At 40.4% G+C, this 21,044-nt stretch overlaps 1 protein-coding gene across 11 annotated transcripts in view; it reads left to right on the forward strand.

Annotated features, from left to right (window-relative positions):
- Window positions 1-3,404: 3,404 nt before the first annotated feature.
- The window catches only part of BIRC6 (baculoviral IAP repeat containing 6), a 225,829-nt gene continuing 208,189 nt past the window's right edge, over window positions 3,405-21,044 (forward strand). For 10 of the 11 annotated variants that reach the window (XM_058682986.1, XM_058682989.1, XM_058682988.1 and 7 more), the window contains exon 1: window positions 3,413-3,829. In XM_058682986.1, coding sequence (XP_058538969.1) covers window positions 3,505-3,829 — 325 coding nt within the window. In that variant the 5' untranslated portion in view covers window positions 3,413-3,504. Of the gene's footprint in view, window positions 3,830-21,044 lie in introns of all 11 variants that reach the window. The other variant, XR_009248332.1, reaches the window with a different exon arrangement.

Consider the following 21,044-nt stretch of genomic DNA (forward strand, 5'->3'; position numbering starts at 1 on the left):
AGGGAATTTCTACTTTCTTTAGGCAATCACCACCTGTGCCCAAAATGGCTTGGCTGGAGGCCCTCAAAAGTCCATCACTTCAAAATAGACTAGCCTTGAAAATCAGTGTATTTTCAAAGTTAGAAGTATTTGTTCTTGGAGTGCATGGCTGGCTCAGTTGGTAAGGCATGCAACTCTAGACCTCAAGGTAGTGAGTTCAAGCCCCACTTTGGGTGTGGAGCCTACTTAAAAAAAAAAAAAAGAAAAAGTCTTGGTTCTTAACTCCACCTGCAGAACAAAATCAACACAGTTGATGCTAAACTTCATCCAGTCTTGGCCAGTTTCATTTTTATGATCACTTCAATTTAAGGAAACTTAAGCTGGGTCCTGAAACACTTGACTGCAGTCTTTGAGACCTCAGCAAGTGCTCAAACAAAAGTACATATTCACAAAAACAAGCAATAAGTTACACTGAAGAGTGCTCGTGAAACACTTGTTTTGCAGGATTTTGTTGATAGGAGTTTGTGAAATGCTGGTTAAAGAAGGTTAAATAGGATTGTTTATCATAGGAGGTCTCAGAGCTTTTGGTATGCTAATGTGTATTATAAATCTTCCAAGAGGAGAAATATAGGGGGACTTGGTTCCTAAATTTCTTTGATTATGGAAGTGTTTTATTTCAGAACATCTTCTGGGTAAATAGCTTTGGAAAATGCTATAGGTAAAAGCAGTCTAAATTCATAGAGAGAAAAGAATGATTTTTTTCCTAATCAAAAAAATGTAACACAGGCTAACAGATAACAACTGTGTCTCAATTTTTTCATTATAGTACAACACTGAAGTACACCAAGTTTAAATTTAGTGTTCAGGTTGTTTGTTTTCCCTATCAATAAGATGAGGAGCTTGATTTGCATTCAAGGCCTATTCAGGTACCCTTTCAGATTAATGGAAAAGTGTGGCCCAAATGAATCTTGACAGAAAATAACTTTGTTTTTATTTATTCTATTTTTATTTTATTGTTTATTTATTTTCGAAAGAAACAGAGACAGAGTGTGAGTGGGGGAGGGGCAGAGAATAAGGGAGACACACAATCCAAAGCAGGATCCAGGCTCTGAGCTGTCAGCACAGAGCTGATGTGGGGCTCCAACTCATGGACTGGACTGGGGGATCATGACCTGAACCAAAATCAGACACTTAGCCAACTGAGCCACCCAGGCGCCCAAGCAGAAAACAACTTTGAAATGGCAGTTTTTAGTTTCTGCTTGTGTCCTGAGATAACAAAACACTTTTATAATGACACCCCAATTACATTTAGATTTGATTATTTGCATTACTGTATTTACCTCAAGACACTGAAGTTCTGAGCAGGAGTCTGGGTTCTGGAGTCAAACTGCCTGAGTTTAAAGTCTAGCTTGCTGTTATTCCCTCCTCATAAGTTATGAGACCTGGATCAAGCCACTGAACTCCTTTGTTTCCATTTTTATAGTTTACAAGTACTTTCATAAGTTTTACAATTTACAAGTCTTGTAACAAACCTAAGGAGGGCAAATAATTTTATCATTGCCAATTGACACTGGTGGAAATTTCTCAGAATGTATAAGTGACTTGCCCAGGTTCATAGATAGAGCTGATAAATGAGGCCACAGTGACTCAAAATCAGGTATTCATTTAGACTTTAATACTTGGGGGCATTTTTTCACTTTATTATATATTGTCTCCCAACAATAGATTAAAATGGCATATTTGTCACCTGGGTGGCTCAGTCTGTTCAGTGTCTGACTTGGGCTCAGGTCATGATCTCACGGTTTGTGAGTTCCAGCCCCGCATCAGGCTTGCTACTGTTGGCACAGAGCCCACTTTGGATCCTCTGTCCCCCTCTCTCTGCCCCTTCCCTGATCATACTCTCTCTCTAAACAATGTACATTTAAAGAAATGGCATATTTGCCATTCCACAATGGAATGAATAGATTATATGAGTACAATTTTGGGGGCACTGGGGAGGCTCAGTTGGTTAAGCGCCTGGCTCTTGATTTCCCTTCAGGTCATGATTTCATGGTTTGTGAAATGGGCTCTGCACTGACAGCACAGAGCCTGCTTGGGGTTCTCTCTCCCTGCTTCTAGGTCTCCAGCTCCCTCTGTGCATATTCTCTCTCAAAACAAACAAACAAAAAAACCCACCAAAACTTTGCATACAAATAAATAGGTTTAAGATATAGTTGGGATAGTTTATGAAGATTCCTTAATGAAGTATGCAGGAATGTGGGAAGACAACTTTCATAACTTTTATTGATCATCTACTATATGTCAGATGCTATTCTACACGATGCTATTTTACATGATTCTTAATTCTCACAACAGCACTTTAGGTTTTAAGAATTTAGGCTTTCCAAGATAACTGAATGATCCCAAGACACACAGAACATAAGTTCTCTATCCTCATTGTGGTGCAGGAATCTACACGTGATAACATGTGTGATAGAATTATATACACAACATATAAATGTCAAATGCTTTTGACAGTGTACTAAACTTATGTAACATGTAACTGTTGGGGGAAACTGAGTAAATTGGACCTGCCCTACCTTTGAGGAGTATTGGTCAGGTATTTTACAGAAGTCCCTCAATTTGAGTTTGTCCAATTTTTTTTTTTTTTGACAGATAAGGGTTATGGATAGGTTTTGGGGAAGCAGACCACAGAGGTCTGTACTGTATTTGCAACTGTGAATCTAATAATTATTTTTAAATAAAAGGATTAAAAATGCATTGCTAGTGGGTATGCTTAATAAATTTACTTGACTATAGTCTTTTCTGGTCTCACAACACCCCCACACACCTATTAACACTTCACATAATTTGACTTGTTTGGGATGGGGATAAGACACTAATTTATATGCTTCCAGCATAGAACTCTTAGGTGGCACTTCTGTTCAACAAAAAGATCTGGGAATGGCGGCGTGCAATAGACATCGGGTCCAAAGGTCGTTTGGTTTCTCCCAGTCCAGACCAGAGGTTTTTCAGACTGCTTACTTGTAGACTAGAGCCGTGGCTCAAACCCTGGGTCTCCTTACGGCCACCGCCAAACAGCTGCACCACTCCTGCAGGGAACCGTCCAGATGCAGCTGGAAACACCGCAAAGGGCCTCGGCGCGTCTCACACAAGTCCCACGGGCCGGGGTCCCCGCCTAGCGGAAACACAGGGAGCCCAACCCCCACCGCCAGGAGCAAGGGAGCGGGGCGGGGCTCAGGCATCGGCCACTCCCCACACTCAGGGAAAAAAAAAAACTGGGACATTGCGGACGCGAAGCTGGCGGGACCCAGGGCGCGTGGCAAGCGCGAGCCCTCCCGCGCATGCTCCAGCCGCTCGCCGCCCGCCCCCTCTCCGGGTCCCGCCTCTTTCGTTCGCTGTCCCCCTCCCCCGCCAACCTCCCTCTGAGCTTGGTCCCTCCGGGCGCGCGGCCGACGTCCCGCGTGCGTGCCGGCGCCTGACTTCACTTCCGGCTAACGCGCTCCGCTTGCCCCCTGGCCCCGGATGGTGACTGGCGGTGGTGCTGCACCTCCCGGGACTGTCACTGAGCCGCTTCCCAGTGTGATTGTGCTGAGCGCAGGCCGGAAGATGGCGGCTGCGGCTGCGGCGGCCTCGGGCTCGGGCTGCTCCTCGGCGGCGGGGGCGGGAGCGGCCGGGGTCTCGGAGTGGCTGGTGCTGCGGGACGGCTGCATGCGCTGCGACGCCGAAGGGCTGCACAGCCTCTCCTACCACCCGGCGCTCAACGCCATCCTGGCCGTCACCAGTCGCGGGACCATCAAAGTCATCGACGGCACCTCGGGGGCCACTCTGCAGGCCTCAGCGCTCAGCGGTGAGTGTGCGGCACGCCGGGCGGGGGCCGGGCCCGCCGCGGGAGGAGCGGGGCCCGCGGGATGCCGGAGAAGGAAGCCGCCCAGCCCCGGGGCTCGGCCTTGGGAGGAGGGGAAGCGGCGTGACGGGAATGGGGTAGCGCTGGGCAGGGCTGGGGGGCTCAGGCCTGTCTGTGACCCGAGGCCCGGAAGCTGATGGAGGAGGACCGTAGGACTTGGCTTTTTCAGCGGCTGCAGCTGGGAAGAAAAGACTGGCGAGTCGGGGAGTGGTGGGAGTTGCCTTCGGGCCTTGAGCGTCCGGTGTAGGTTGGTTCTCTGGGAGAGGTGAGGAGGCCTCGGAGCTCTGCACCTGAGAAGGCCAGACGCCCGGTCGGTCCTGGAGAAGGTGTTGGTGATGCCTTCTGCTAGATCAGAGAGCCAGCGGGTCGCAGGGTTGGGCCCGACGTGAGAGCCTGGTGGCCAGAGGCGAGCGTCGGAGCCAGCATGTAAGCCCTCCCCTCTGGTAGAGAGAAGTGAATACTCGACTGTTCGTAGGATCCGCAGGTGCAGGGATGTACCGCGGGCTTCGCACCGGGGGTGGGGGTGGGGTGCGCCTGGAGTGGGGGTGGGGAGAAAAGTAGGCGGTCCAGCTGCCTGAACGGTTCCGTCGAAGACTTTAGGACGGACGCCATGGAAGACTAGACCTTGTTCCCTAGTTCGGGGCTTCCAACTTCTGTTCCCCAGTGATGAGAAGCTCAGGACCTGCGGTGTATGAAATACAGATTCCTTTGGCTTTGTAATGAGGTGAAACTTAAGGTCCTCTCTACTTGTTTTACCACAGCAGGCCGAAAGTTGGGATTTGGAGGTATGTCTGGATCTCACCAGTGGAGGAGAACTGTTCTGGGTGATGTAAACGTTGTTCCAGGGACGAGACTCCATGCATTATTAGGTGAACGCTCAGTGGACTGGAGTGGAGTTGTTTGGAATTGCCCTGGCCAAGTTAGTTATGTTTGGCTGAGATGACATTTCATTTGCGGTGAAGTGATGTGTGGCTTAATTTAGATGTTATAAATTGAGATTGAAAAGTTAGTGTATGAGTGAGTTAGACTTCTGCATAGAGATATAATGTATATGACTGTGTGCATTTAGCCAACGAAATGAGTTATGTGGTATATCAATTCACTTGTAACATGCGCAAATATGGACAGGTCATTATTCTAGTGTAGTAAGGCACGTAAGAGTTAATGACAATGTAGGGATAGAAAGATAAAATAAGAGATTTAACTTCTGTGGATGTGAGAGATGTGAAAGAAATGGATTGTATACAGCTACAGAATATAAACCCGGATCCTATCTAAGATATGTCTAAGAGAAAGTTTGGATTGTAGGCTTGTAATTTTTCTTTTCTTGGCTTAGGTAAAGGACAGGAGGGGTGTCCCAGATGTAGCAATTCACAGTAACTGCAATATGGAGGTAACAACTTGTCACTATGTAGAGAGGGAGATACTCACTAGTAATTGGATATCTTTCTTCTCATGTAAAATATTTCAAACACAAAAAGGTATAAAGAATAATTAAAATGAACAATCATGTATCCCTGATTCTGTTTTTTTAGTATATGCTTGTGTCTTTAAACATTATCTAATGCTGTCTTTCATGATTTTAAGCTTTGACTACTTGCTATCATAGGATATGTATTTGGATTTTTTTATAAAAAGTAGTATTAACAGAAGTTTTAAAATGTTTTTGTTAGAATGGAATTTAATAGGGTGTTTTTATATTTGGAGGCTATGTTTGAGAAAAACAGTGTATGTCAGAGTTTGTTATAAGTAGTTGGGGAAATTGGACATATATGAATGTGTCTCATTAAAGGGAAGAGAATAGTCACTGTAGTGGTAGATTACTAAAGGGGAGGGGCTTAGAGTTGTAATACAAGTTTAAAGGTACAGCACTGATTGGGGATAACTTAGCTGGGATAAGTTGGGGCATTTGTTAATTAGAAAAGTATGGGATTGAATACAATTGCAGATGCCCATGCATTGAAGATTGAGTATGTAATTTAAAATATGTAGAAGAGTTTATGGCAAACAAAAGTATTACAGAAAAGGTTTGAAAGTAACAATGGACAAAATTTGAAATGTTTTCATTTATGAGAATTGCAGTTATTAAAAATAATTACCAGAGGTTGTATAGAGTCTTGTGTATGTCATCTGTTCAGGTGATTGGGGAGGGAATGCTGCATTTTTTGTCTTGCCTGGAATATGTGTAGACTTTACATAGAGGTTTGCTATGTAGGTTTGCTTTATGGGTAGGTTTGCTTTTGATGATTAATAGAGGGTGACAGTCCTATAAATAGAATAAGGAGGAGGTGCCAGCAGTGACCATGGTCCTAACATGACCCCTCTTTAAGGGGCAAGGAGCCACTTCTTTCATACCCCAGAGGAAAGACATCTTTGTATCAGGGGAAGAAGAGTGTTCTTGGGTGACAGAGTAGTATGTCTTCTGAATGGGTTCAGGTTATAGGGTTATAGGTAGCCTATTAGTGTAGATGGGAAATTGAAGGATGGAAGCAGGACTTGTGTGTATATTTCAGTTGGGTGGCAAAGGTAGTGAATTTTTGACTGTGTCTACTAGTATATGTCTTCAGTGTATCTGTATCTGATATGAAATGTTTATAAATACACTTTTCATTATGTTAAGAGCTATCAGTATAACACGTTAGGCAAGTATTTGATCCATTTTAGTGTTTAAGAGTTAAGATTTCTCAGTGTCTAGGCCAGTTCCTTAGTTTGGCATTCTTTGACTTCCATGATTTGGCCTCTACCAGTCTCTCTGGTCTTATCTCCCTATTTAGTTTTGTGAACTGGTTCACTTAATTTTCTTTCCTAACTCAGTAGTTTTGCTCTTTCTTGGAATGCACCAATTCCCTCCAGACATATTTTAGCCATTTTTCAAGACCTGGAGCAGATCTTAACTTCCTGATTCTTTTGGCCTGAAGTGATCCACTGAACCCCTAAGCACATATTGTCCTCTTAATGTCTATTTTAGTAATTTGGCAACTTACTGTTTGTGGTGTGTTTTTTGTCTTGAACTATTTAAATTCCATTTTATTTAGCTTTTTGTGAATATACGATGTCCATTTAACTATATTTAAAACTCCTTAAGGGAAGGAACCTGTCCTCTTGTTTATATCCCCTCCTCAGAATGCCTAGTACAGAATATTAATGAATATTTTAAATTTATGCATATATGCTAATGAGTGTTAAATGTATGCTGTCTTACATACTAACTGCTAAAATAAACACCTTCTTTGCCTTTTTTTTCTTTCTTTTTTAAAGTTTATTTATTTTTGAGAGTGCGAGCGCACAAGTGAGGGAAGGGCACAAGGAAGGAGAGAGAGAATCCCAAGCAGGCTCCACACCATCAGCACAGATCCCCATGTGGGGCTTGAAGATCATATCATGACTTGAGCCAAGATCCAGAGTCGGACGTTAACCAACTGCACCACCCAGGCGCCCCTCATTCTTTTCTTAAACAGATTTTTTAAGAGTAGCTTTAGGTTCATAGTAAAAATTGAGGAGAAGAGTACAGTGTTCCTATATACCTCCTGCCCCTGTGCACACACAACCTTCCTTCACTGTTTGTTATAATCAGTGAACCTGCATTAACACATCATTATCACGCAAGTCTCTAGTTGATGTTAATGCTCACTTTTGGTGTTGTACATTCTCTGGGTTCTGACAAATGGATATGTCATACCAAACAGTTTCACTTTCATAAAAATCCTCTGTGCTCTGCCTGTTCACCCATCCCTCTCTCCTACCCCCTGCCACTTTGTGATCTTTTGACTGTCTGTGGTTTTGCCTTTTCTGGAATGTCATATAGTTGGAATTATACAGGATGTAGCCTTTTCAGTTTGGCTTCTTTCACTTAGGAATATCCATTTTTAAGGAGTGCCTGTCTGGCTCAGTCAGTGGAGCGTGTGACTCTTGATCTTGGGGTTGTGGGTTTGAGCCCCACATTGGGTGTAGAGATTACTTAAAAATTAAATCTAAAAAGTAAAAACATTTAAAAAAAAGGAATATGCATTTAATTCTTCCATGTCTTTTGATGGCTTGCTAACTCACTGCTTGTAAACGTTGAGTAATATTCCATTGTCTGGATGTACCACAGTTTATTTACCCATTCATCTATTGAAGGACATCTTGGTTGCTTCTAGGTTGCAGCAGTTATGTATAATAAAGCTGCTACAAATATTTGTGTGCAGGCTTTTGTGTGGACATAAGTTTTTAGTTCATTTGGGAAATGCCAAGGAACGTGAATCCCAGATCATATGTTAGGAATATGTTTAGTTTTGTAAGAAACTGTCAAATGGTCTTCCAAAGCAGCTGTACTATTTTGTTTTCCCAGTGGTATTGAATGAGAATTCCTGTTGCTCCAAATCCCTCTTAGCACTCTGATTTTTGTTTGGATTGTGGCCATTCAGATAGGTGTGTAGTGGGACCTCATTGTTTTAATTTGCAATTCCCTAATGAAAATTTGTGCAGTTTGGATTTTAAAAATCAAAATAGCTCTACATATACCACTTGACCATATTGTTTATATTGCTAGATATGTTCTCTTTAGCTTTTGTTTGTTCATGCAGTTTAGCATAACAGTTAAGGGAGGAGCTTGGTTTTGGAGACAGTTGGCTCTGGTTAAGATCCCAATTTCTGCTTTCCCCCACCTCCCAATAGTTGGCTCTGGTTAAGATCCCAATTTCTGCTTTCCCCCACCTCCCAATTTAACTGTGTAACCTTGACTAAATTACTTAACATTCCTGTTGCAGTTTCCCCATTTGCAAAATGGGGATGATAATTGTACTAATCATGAGAATTAAGTGTTAATACACAGAAAGTTTTTAGAACAGTGTGTTTACTGTTCAAAAATATTTCTTCTATTAATTGTAAATCTTTGTAAATACTCCTTTTTTACTTAAACCTTTTTGGTATTCTCTGTTAAATCTTTTGAACTTAACCCGAAAGTTTAACTTTATTTTTCATATTTACCACTTATTACCATTCAGCAGAATCCATCTAATTTTTGCTTTGAGTAAGGTATTGTTCAGGTTTTTTTTTTTTTTTTTTCTTTTTTATGGAATCAACATTCTTTATTAAATCCACCAGGTACCAGGGGTTGGTCCTAAGCCCTTTGTTCAGCATTTTCTTGTATTATTTAACTACTAGTGGTAATGTATCCTCTTGCTTTCTGAAATAGTACCCCTCCCCCCAATGTAGTACATTTTATATTGTTTGTTTTTTTAATACACTTTTTTGAGGGCATGCGGAAAGAGAATGGGTATTCTGAATTTTGAATTTTATTAAAAAAATTTTTTTTAACGTTTATTTATTTTTGAGACAGAGCATGAATGGGGGAGGGTCAGAGGGTCAGAGAGGGAGACACAGAATCTGAAACAGGCTCCAGGCTCTGAGCTGTCAGCACAGAGCCCGACGCAGGGCTCGAACTCACAGACGGCGAGATCACGACCTGAGCCAAAGTCGGACGCTCAACCGACTGAGCCACCCAGGCGCCCCTGAATTTTGAATTTTAGCTCACTAACTCACTCTCTAAAATTCCTGAATTTCAACTTCCTCATTTGTAAATTAAGATTAACCTTTAATAGGGTGGTTGTGTAGATTAAGTGGTAAACATATTTAAAGTGCCTAACACTGCTTAGCATTTGTATACAGTGAATGTTAATTCTCTTAAGCCTCGTGGATGCTTAGTATTGCCACGTTCCTCACTATTACTTTAGAAAAAATGTTCACTGCTTTAGTGTTATGTACAGAGGATAGATACTGTTGAGTTATAGTTGGAAATGTAAATGTTGGTGACAAATATTATCTCTGGATAAATGTCTTGCAGTGTATTGGTGTGGCTGAATGTCAGAATGAAGTTAAGACTGTTCTATTACTAGTTCTGTGTATATATGGATTGTTCATGTAGTATATCTACATAAGTAACAGAAGATATATGGATATTAATCAATAGGTGTTGTAGCATATGTGTAAAAGGAAATCATGTCTCTTCTGTTTCTGAAGTAGGTTCCAGATTTCTGTCATGGTGAGGAAACTCCAAAGCTGCTTAGTGTTTTTAGACCAACGCTCTAGTTTCACATTTCTTTATGAATATTTCCCTTTTTCCTTTTCCTGTATAGATGTTGATTTTGATTTGAGAAATTACCACGATGGTCATAAATGAGAAAAAGGTTACTGTACTCCAGGTGCAGTGAAGTTCAGATTGGGTGAATTTTTGCTTCTTTATTTACTTTTTGTTTGATAAGAACTTGCTGTTCAGACTCAAAGCCCAGAGCTGCCTGCATCAAGAAGTCTTGGAGTATAGAAAACTAGTTAGGTTACCTGCATATTTCTCAAGATCTAATTTTTGGGATACAACTCTTAGTTACTATCACTTTGTTAGAAGTGGTAATATTTTTCTCACTACTGCTGAATTAGGCATGCATTAATTTGGATAAACTGCAAAATCATCCTGTAGGTCTGTTTTAGAAATTGTAGATGGTTCAGACCACTTCCTATTTCCTGACTTTGGTTCATGTAGCCTTCCTAGTCTCAATTATTCTTTTATGAAAGATAATATAAGACAGTATAGAATTGGAATTTTAGTAGCCTTAGAAAATATTTGTTTTCTGGATACATCTGAGTTCTTTATAAAAACTTAATTGGTCAGATCTCTTTGTGGGCTGAGTACAAACTTGATGTTGCAATTGACTGACTTTAGTAATGAAACGTGATGACCTATCTTATGTCAAAGATTTGTTTTATTTATTTAAGATTTTATTATTAAAAAAATTTTTTTTAATGTTTTTATTTATTTTTGAGACAGAGAGAGACAGAGCATGAGCAAGGGAGGGGCAGAGAGAGGGGGAGACACAGAATCTGAAGCAGGCTCCAGGCTCTGAGCTGTTAGCACAGAGCCCAACGCGGGGCTTGAACTCACGGAGTGTGAGATCATGACCTGAGATTTTATTTTTAAGTAATTTCTATACTGAATGTGGGGCTTGAACTTAGATCTCTGAAATCAAGGGTCACATGCTCTACCAGCTGATCCAGCCAGGTGCCCCAATTTACTATTTTATTAACAAAACATTTTGCCACAATTAGAGTAAATTTATATTAAGACTAAAAATTTATATTAAGATTTTTAAAAAATATATATTTATTTTTGAAGGGGGGTGGGGCAGAGAGAGAGGGAGACATAGTATCTGAAGCAGGCTCCAGGCTCTGAGCTGCCATCACATAGCCCAGCATGGGGCTCAAACCTATGAACGGTGGGATCATGACCTGAGCTGAAGTCGGACACTAAACTGACTGAGCCCCCCCAGGTGCCCCTATATTAAGATTGTTTTTAAGATCCTTGAAGTTTATCCGGTTTTTTAACTTTTATCTCCCAAGTTTTCCTATTACCTGTTCAAAGATGGTTTTGCTCTAGTGAGAATTTATCTTGGTCTTTTAGTAGTTTTAGGCTTATTGAGAGTCACTATAAGAGATCAAATTCTGGAGCCGAACATTTTGATCTTAAGTCTTGGTTCTATTTAATTTTGAAGTTCATCTACAAAAGGAGGATAATAATAGTGCCTATCCCATGAAGTGGTTGTGTAACATGTGTACTCTATAAGTGTTTTTTGTTATGTTTTTATTCTTTGGTAGTAGGGGCTATTTAAGTGTAGTAGACATTTTTGCTACAGATATTCTGTTGAAATGGCAGTATTCTTCCAGTTTTCCATGCATGTGGAAATGTGACTGGGTGAAATCTAATGGGCATAAAATAATAACTTCTGTATTACAGGAGAAATATAAACTATGTAAGTGAATTGATTTTGGAGTTGAAATTGTTAAAAGAGCAACACTATGCTAGCACAGGAACACAAAATAATTAAGACAACATTTTGGCCTTTGAATGTATGCTTGGTGATGTGTTTAGGTAAACCATTTTAGCGTAATGTCATAAGTAGTGTGATATAGATATGCACAATGCTGTGTGAGTACACAGGAGGAAGTTTCTTCAACCCGAGGGAAAAAAAGAAGGCTTCTCAAAGGAGGTTGTTTTTATGATCCATTTTGAAAGATGAGGTAGTGGGAGGGAATGTTATAGGGATCATCATCTTAAGCTAGGGTACTTGCTTGTGGGGAGAGCTGTTGGTCTTTCAAAACATGGTGAATTCAAGTAACAAAGAGATTTTCAAGGAAAGACATTGGGGGTTAAGGTGTGTGAGGGGATGGTTAGAGCTGAAGCTGAGAGATAGGCAAACAGAAGATCATAATCTGTTTTGCTAAGAAATTTGACTTGATGTCAGTGGTAGGGAGCCACTGTAGGTTATCACATGATAAAATTTGTTTTTAGAGAGGTTTGAAGCTAATGCTCAGGTGTGAGAAGTGATGAGAGCTTTCTGTAAGTTTGAAAGGTAGGAACAGTGTAATTTGGTGAATGTGGGGGATGAGAGAGATGGACAAGGTGAAAAGCACTCATGCGTGGATTCCTACTTTAGGTAACTGGGTAAATGGTGTGTATTAACCCAAATAAGCAGTACAAGAAGGTGTGAAGAGTGGTTTTTGTTGGAGAAGATTGGGGAGCAAGAGGGAGAGAGTGATTTAACTTACATTAATTTTGAGGTTCTTGAAGGACATCCAAGTAGAGATGTCCAGGAGGTATTGGGAATTCAGAGTTGAAGCTTGAGGATTTGGGGACACAGGTTAGGAAGACTGAGCCTAGTGGTTAAGGATATTGGTTCTGGAGCCAGAATGCCTTCAGTCAATGATTTACCACTTACTATCTGTGCCCTTAGGCAACATTCTTAACCTCTCTCTGGCACCCTTAACTTGTTGGGTTATTGGAAAGATTAAATTTTTTTTAAGTAGGCTCCACACCCAGTGTGGAGCTTGAACTGAGGACCCTGAGATCAAGAGTCAGATGCTTGACTGACTAAGCCAGCTAGGCACCCCTGGAAAGATTAAATAACCTGACACATGTAGTTACTGCTTAACCTACCATAAGCACTCAATTAATGTTACTTTTGGGTTGGGGTTTTTAATTATATAGCTTAATTCAACAAATGTTTGCCTGCCATATTGGGATAAAGATGAATTTGAATTCTCCCCTGCCTCCCAATTTGGAAACCTTTCTAGACAAGTTGATAGAGTTAGGTAGCATAAGCAAGAGTAGAGGCATGAAGCAGGCAGTATTTGTTATTAAGCCCTTTGGTATTAGAGTGCAAAGCACAAGGCTGGGAGTGATAGATGGCCTGAGGATCTTGGATTTGGTCCCTCCGACCTATGGCTCCCATATTTCTCAGTGTAAGGACTTCTAGTTTAAGGTAAAAAATTTAGGGACCTATTTTTATAGGAGCTATGTTTTTAGTATCAGTTAGTTGATAGAATATAAACAATAACAGATTTCTCTACAATAGTATGTAAGAGCAGTGGGGAGAGTGTTGGGAGGGAGATACCACTGATATGTGCATTGCATTGCTGATGGCCTCATGCCTTTGGCAAGATAACTTCTCAGAGTTACCATCTTTAAAAGGGGTGGTAATTCTTTTTTTAAACTATTTATTTTTATTTACTTTTTTATTATACAATTTTTTTTTTTTTTTGTAAAGTAGGCTCCACACCCAGCGTGGGGCTTGATCCTGAGATCAAGACTTGCATTCTCTACTGACTGAATCAGCCAGGCACCCCTGGTCTGATAATTTTTGCTTAGACTACTTCATTATCTGATAATGAATATAGAAATGTCTTTGTAGACTGTAGCACTTCAGATGTGAAGGAAACAAAAAAGTTAAGACAAACTCTTTGGGTATAAAATAGGGGATAATAGATGTACAAATAACAAAAAAGAATAAAGTAATTGCTATATAAAATAGTTTGTGAGAAGGGTAGTGCCCCTAAAAGGAAGTAACTGTGGTCTCATTTGACTATATTAAATCAGGGATGTATTTTAGGGGAGATAAATATTATGCTTACTTTTTAGGGGAAATGATAGAAATGTTAGAAGGGGCAGATAGGATTGAGATTTATTGTGGGTGCCAGGAATTTAAATCTTCATGATTTGTTTCTGTACTTTTACTTTGATTTATGAAGTAGGAGAGAAGATTGGGGAGATGGCATAGGGCAGTGGTTCTCAGCCTTGGTTGTTCATTAGAATCATCAGGGGAAGTTAAAAAAAAGATTCTGCTTGGGGTCCCATTATTCTGACTCAAGTTGTCTGGAGTGGAAGCCAGGGTTTTGTTTTTTTTTTTTGTTTTGTTTTTTAACAGCATACCAGGTGATTCTATATAAATTTTTTTTTAATGTTTATTTATTTTTGAGAGAGAGCGAGAGAGGGAGCAGGGGAAGGGCAGAGAGAGAAGGAGACATGGAATCCAAAGCAGGCTCCAAGCTCTGAGCTGTCAGCACAGAACCCGATGCGGGGCTCAAACCCACGAACTGTGAGATCATGACCTGAGCTGAAGTCGGACGCTTAACCGACTGAGCCACCCAGTCGCCCGAACAGGATACCAGGTGATTCTAATGTGCAGATAGGTTTAGAGGTTCCAACTTCTTGATAAGTCTGGGATAAATGAGAGACAAGTTTCACTTGAATAGTATCTTGAACTGAATATTGTTCTATTTAGCCTTAATTTTTGGGGTAAGAAAAACCTCCCAAGTTAGTCTGCTAATAAAACCTACCCCATTGTGTTTTAAATTGTATTTAGTGAATATATAATGCAATATGCTTGTAAGCAGCAGAGATATGTCAGGAACCAAATTTATGCTGCTGTATTTCTTTTTTCAAAAATTTTTTTAATGTTGATTTATTTTTGAGAGAGAGACAGCGTGAGCAGGGGAGGGGCAGAGAGAATGGGAGTCACAGAATTTGAAGGAAGCAGGCTGTCAGCACAGAGTCGGATGCAGGGCTTGAACTCACAAACCATGAGATCATGACCTGAGCCAAAGTCAGACACCTACCTGAGCCACCCAGGCCCCCCTCTTCTGCTTTCTGTTTTGTCCTTTTCAGTATAATTCAGTTTTGGTTGTTTTTTGAACCAGCCAAGTGCTCTGATACTTGTTCACCAAAATGTCACTAGAGCCAAGGACAGTGACCTCCTCATACTGGCAGCCCAGGAGTAAGATAGGGGAAAATAGGCCCACAGCTAGTTTCATGCCTGAACTGTCTTTGTTTCATGTTGTGTTAACAAGCCAAAACAAGAGCTGTGAGACTATTATATTTTGCTACATTATCATTTAGTTTTAATCTATTAAAAAGCTCTTTGAAAGTATAGAAAACGATTCATTTATTCAAAGACATTTATTGTGTGTCAAGCACTGGCGATACAGTAGTTAACAAAGTCCTTGCTTTCCTAGAGCCAGTGGTTTAGTGGGAAGAGGTATATTACACACACACACACACACACACACACACACACACACACACACACTATCAAGTGGTGATAAATGCTGTAAGAAATTAGAGCTGGTATGAGATGATGTTGGGTAAATTTGTGCTGTGCTTTGGTCTGGAAGGGTCTATGAAAGCAGCCCTTGAGCAAAGTTCCTAGTGATGTTAGAAAACAGGGCAGGTAATCCAGGGAAGTTTCTTTTGCCCTATTATTGCCCTTTTTTTGCATACTGTATATGCAAAAACAGCTAGATGGATTTTCATCATATTTGGATGAAATTTGACTTGGACTGACTTAAAATGTAGGCTATGTGAGGAATGATGAAAGGTCTGTGTGACCTCTAGTTTAGATACATGTACCATCTGTATTCTACAGAGAACAGTACTTTCAAATATGAGTTCCAAATAGAAATTCACAGGGTACATGTTCTGCATTACCTAATTGTATTGATTTGTAGCTGAGTTCCTTATCATATGGGCAACTTTGTGTTGCAACAGGAATTTATATACAGATGGTTAGAGTTATCTTGAGCAACATCAGTAGGGAAGGTAGCTCTCAAATTTTACTTAATGATAGCCAGTTCAAAATCATGAAGGAAGAATGTAACTTTTGTGTCCAAGGTGGTTTGAAAGATTTTTAACTGTGACAAATTGAATAACATATGTGAAATAGGCCCCAGAATTTCTTGCATGGGGTAGGTCCTTAAAGATTGAGTCCCATCCACGGAAACTTCAGTGGCGATTATTTATGTTCTTAAAACTTTGTCAGAAAAAAAAATAAATAAATAAAACTTTGTCAGTTGATGTCAGATACTTAAGATTGTTGTAAAATAAGTGGTTTGGTGGAACTTTTGGATAAAGTGAATAGAGAGCTTGGAACTTTTTTTTTTTTTTTTTTTAAGATTTTATTTTTTAAGTAAGCTACACCCAGTGTGGGTCCAAACTCAGGACGCCAAGATCAAGAGCTGCATGCTGCACCAACTGAGCCAGCCGGGCACTCCGGAACTTGGAACTCTTAATTCCAATGAGTCTGTCTCTTTTGGAGACCCTCTTTCATGCTCAGGCAGATGTTGGTTCTTTTGCCTGGAATAATACTATGCCTGCATTGCGTTTTATCCATTTGTTACCCTTTTTCATGGTCTACACACTGAACTTTACCAAATTTGCTTTGCTTTGCACCAAGTTTTGTTTTACAGGAATACTCACTTTGGCTTTGAATAATATAGTGTACTAACAACTTTTGTTAAGTGATTTTATTTTTGGTTACTTTAATTATATTTTAAAAGTCTTGTTAGAACGCTGATTTTGTACCCTTTTGATTGACTTCGAATGATGTCTTTCTATACTATGTTAGAGTATTTTAAGCACTGAACTCTGATGTTATCTCTGTGGAAATGGGATTTTACAGTGTGTCCTGTCAGTTTGCAAAGATCATGTATTTTTGATAATATTTTTGCAAGTTTTGCAGGAATGCAAATGGATAGTGCATTGATAAAGAATTGACTGTTTCTTGAAGTAGGTATTAGAATTAACTGATTAAAAAAAAATTTTTTGGGGGCGCCTGGGTGGCGCAGTCAGTTGAGCGTCCGACTTCAGCCAGGTCACGATCTCGCGCTCCGTGAGTTCGAGCCCCGCGTCAGGCTCTGGGCTGATGGCTCGGAGCCTGGAGCCTGTTTCCGACTCTGTGTCTCCCTCTCTCTCTGCCCCTCCCCCGTTCATGCTCTGTCTCTCTCTGTCCCAAAAATAAATAAAAAACGTTGAAAAAAAAATTAAAAAAAAAAAATTTTTTTATGTTTATTCCTGAGACAGAGACAGAGCATGAGTGGGGAGGGGCAGAGAGAGAGGGAGACACAGAATCCGAAGCAGCTCCAGGCTCTGAGCTGTCACTGATGCGGGGCTGGAACCCACAAACCGTGAGATCGTGACCTGAGCTGAAGTCGGTCGCTCAACCGACTGAGCCACCCAAGCGCCCCAGAATTAACTGATTTTAAAAAACAGTTTTGGGGCACCTCAGTCATTTGAGTTTCTGACTCTTTTTTAAAAAAATTTTTTTTTTTTTAATGTTTATTTTTGAGACAGAGAGAGACAGAGCATGAACAGGGGAGGGGCAGAGAGAGAGGGAGACACAGAATCTGAAATGGGCTCCAGGCTCTGAGCTGTCAGCACAGAGCCCGATGCGGGGCTCGAACTCACAGACCGTGAGATCATGACCTGAGCCGAAGTCGGACGCTTAACCGACTGAGCCACCCAGGTGCCCCTGAGTTTCTGACTCTTGATTGTGGCTCAGGACATGATCTCACAGTTGTGAGATTGAGTCCCTTGTCAAGCTCTGTGTTGGGCATGGAGCCTGTTTGAGATTCTCTCTCCTTCTCCCTCTGCCCCTCTCCCCTGCTCTTACGGTCTCTCTCTCAAAAACAAAACAAAATAAACAAACAAAAACACCAAAACCCCCATGGTTTCACACATTTGAAAAAAAAATTTTTTTAAGTTTTTTATTTATTTTTGAGAGAGAGAGCAAGTGGGTTGAGGGGGGAGAGAGATAGAGGGGAGAAAGAGAATCCCAAGCAGCCTCCACCCTGTCACTACAGAGCCCTGATGTGGGTCTCGAACCCATGAACCATGATCTGAGCTGAAATCAAGAGCCAGACACTTAACCAACTGAGCCATCCAGGTGCTCCTGAAAATTCTCATTTTAAAAGTGATTTACCTTATTATAGGATATCAAATAGACTAAGGAAAAGAGTAGTCACCTATGATTTTGTTAGCTAGAGATGGCCATTGTTAGCATTCTGGTGTGTGATAATTTCTTTTTGCTTTTTTCTATTTAATGTATTTTTACAGAATTTGGATTGCAGTGATATGTTATAAACTATTTCCCTCTTTACTTAGTTAATAGTGTATTATGAATATTTTTCTATGTCTTTATTATTTTATAACATTTATTTATTTTTGAGATAGAGAGAGCACAAGCAGGGGAGGAGCAGAGAGAGAGGAAGACCACAGTATCCAAAGCAGACTCCAGGCTCCGAGCTGTCAGCACAGAGCCTGATGTGGGGCTCGAACTCACAGACCACGAGATCGTGACCTGAGCCAAAGTTGGCCACTCAACTGAGCCACCCAGGCACCCCTGTCTTTATTATTTTATAACATTTTAAAATAAATTTTATTTAATACCGCACAATAAAATAGTACACATTTTTTGTGTACTGGCAGTATATGCATTAACTACTGCTACAATTAGGATACAGAACAGTTTCAATACCCGTGCCATTTCCTTTATAGCTTACCCTGCTCCCTTCCCCTCCAACATTTGGCAATCACGTTTTCCATACTTTTAGTTTTGTCTTATCTAGAATGTCCTAGAAATGGAATCCTACGGTATACCTTTTTTATTTGAAGCATTTACAGTTTTTTTTATTTTTAAAAAATTTTTTATTTTTTAAAGAGAGAGTGCAGTTGGGGGGGCAGCAGGAGAGAGAATCCCAGTGAGGCTCCAGGTGTACCTATGTAACCTTTTGATACTGACTTTTTGCACTTAGAGTTGTTTTATGTGTCAGTAGTTCATTTCTTTCTTTTTAAAATTTTTTTAATGTTTTTTTTTTTTTTTTTTTTAACGTTTATTTATTTCTGAGACAGAGAGAGACAGAGCATGAACGGGGGAGGAGCAGAGAGAGAGGGAGACACAGAATCGGAAGCAGGCTCCAGGCTCTGGGCCATCAGCCCAGAGCCCGACGCGGGGCTCGAACTCACGGACCGTGAGATCGTGACCTGAGCTGAAGTCGGACACTCAACCGACTGAGCCACCCAGGCGCCCCAATGTTTGTTTGTTTCTGAGAGAGAGAGAGTGAGAGCAGGGGAAAGGCAGAGAGAGTCAGACTGAATCTGCAGATCTGAAGCAGGCTCCAGGCTCTGAGCTGTCAGTGCAGAACCTGATGCGGGGCTTGAACCCGTGAACCATGAGATCATGACCTAGGCCTAAGTTGGACACTTAAATGACTGAGCCACCTACGTGCCCCGTATAGTTCATTTCTTTTTATAGCTGAACAGTATTTCATTGTATAAATGTGTCACCATTTGTTTAGTCAGTCACTCATTGAAGGATACTTGGATGTTTTCAGCTTTTGGTGATTAATGATAGAGCGATTATAAACGTTTGAGTACAGGTTTTTATGTGAATGTAAGATTTTATGTCTGTAGGGTAAATACATAGAAGTGGGATTCCGGGGCCATTTGGTAAGTGTATGTTTAATCTTATAAGAAATAGTCAAACCAGTGTGGCTGTGCCATCATGCATTTCCATTAAAAATGAGTTGCGCTATTCTGAATCTTATAAGCACTTGGTTTTGTCTGTATATTGTTAAAAAGTCAATACTACCCAAAGTGATTTACAGATTCATTGCAATTTCTATCAAAATCTCCAAGATACCAAAATCTCCAGAAATAGAAAAACCCATCTTAAAATTCATGTGGAATCTCAAGGGACTCCCAGATAGCTAAAGCATTCTTGAAAAAGAACAAAGTTGAGGACTAACTGATTTCAGAATTTACTACAGTGTTACAGTAGTCGAAACAATGTGGTACTGGCATAGACAGACATAAGGACTGATGGAATAGAGAGCCCAGAAGTAAGCCCTCACATATGTGGTAACTGATTTTCAACAAGAAGGCCAGCACCATTCAGTGGGGGAAAGGACAATCTCTTCAAGAAATGGTGCTGAGAAAACTTGGTATCCACATGCAAAAGAATGAAGTTGGACCCTTAAAAGTAACAGTGACAACTGTAAAGCTCTTAGAACAATACAAAGAGGGAAGCTTCATGGATCTAGATTTGGCAGTGATTTTGGGGATATAACATCAAAGGCACAGGCAACCAAAGAAAAAATAGACAAGTTAGACTTCATTAAAATGAAAATTTTTTGTGCATGAAGGACCCTATCAAGAAAAATTTTTGTGCATAAAGGGGCCTATCAAACCGCAGAATATGAGAAAGTATTTGCAAGTCACATATCTATGTATATATAGAGAATTAATATCTAGAATATAGAAAACTTTGACATCTCAACAACAACAAAAAACAACCTGATTAAAGAGTGAGCAAAATACTTGAAGGTATTTCTCCAGAGAAGAAATACAGCGGGCCAACAAGCACACACAGATATTCAACATCACTAATGTTTGGGAAATATAAATTAAAACTATGAGGCAATAGCACTTCCCACCCACTAAGATGGCTGTTATAAAAAATAATAATGTGTTGGTGAGAATGTGGAGAATTGGAACCCTTGTATTGTACGCTCTTGGTGGGAATACAAAATAGTGCAGCTGTTAGGAAAAACAGTATGGTGGTTCCTCAAACAATTGAAAATAAAATTATGATATCACAATTTCACATCCAAAAGAATTGAAAGGGTCTTGAAGAAATATTTGTACATCATGTTCATAGCAGCATTATTCCCAATAGTCAAAAAGCGGAAGCTACCCAAGTGTCCATTGATGGATGTATGAATAGACAAAGTATGGTGTGTATATACAATGGAATATTAGCCTTAGAAAGGAAGGAAATTTTGACATATACTGCAACATGGATGAACTGAAGACATTATGCTTATTGAAATAAGCCAGTCACAAAAGGACAGATACCATATGACTCCACTTATATGTGGTACTTAGAGCAGTCAATTTCATAGAAACAGAAAGTAGAATAGTGATTGATTGCTGAGCACTGGGAGTATGGAAGTGGGAAGGAGGAGTTAGTGTCTAATGGTTGTGGAGCTTAAGTTTTGCAAGATGAGAAGAGCTCTGTGG

The sequence above is a fragment of the Neofelis nebulosa genome, chromosome 9 (assembly GCF_028018385.1).
Source record: "Neofelis nebulosa isolate mNeoNeb1 chromosome 9, mNeoNeb1.pri, whole genome shotgun sequence".
Lineage (NCBI taxonomy): Eukaryota > Metazoa > Chordata > Mammalia > Carnivora > Felidae > Neofelis > Neofelis nebulosa.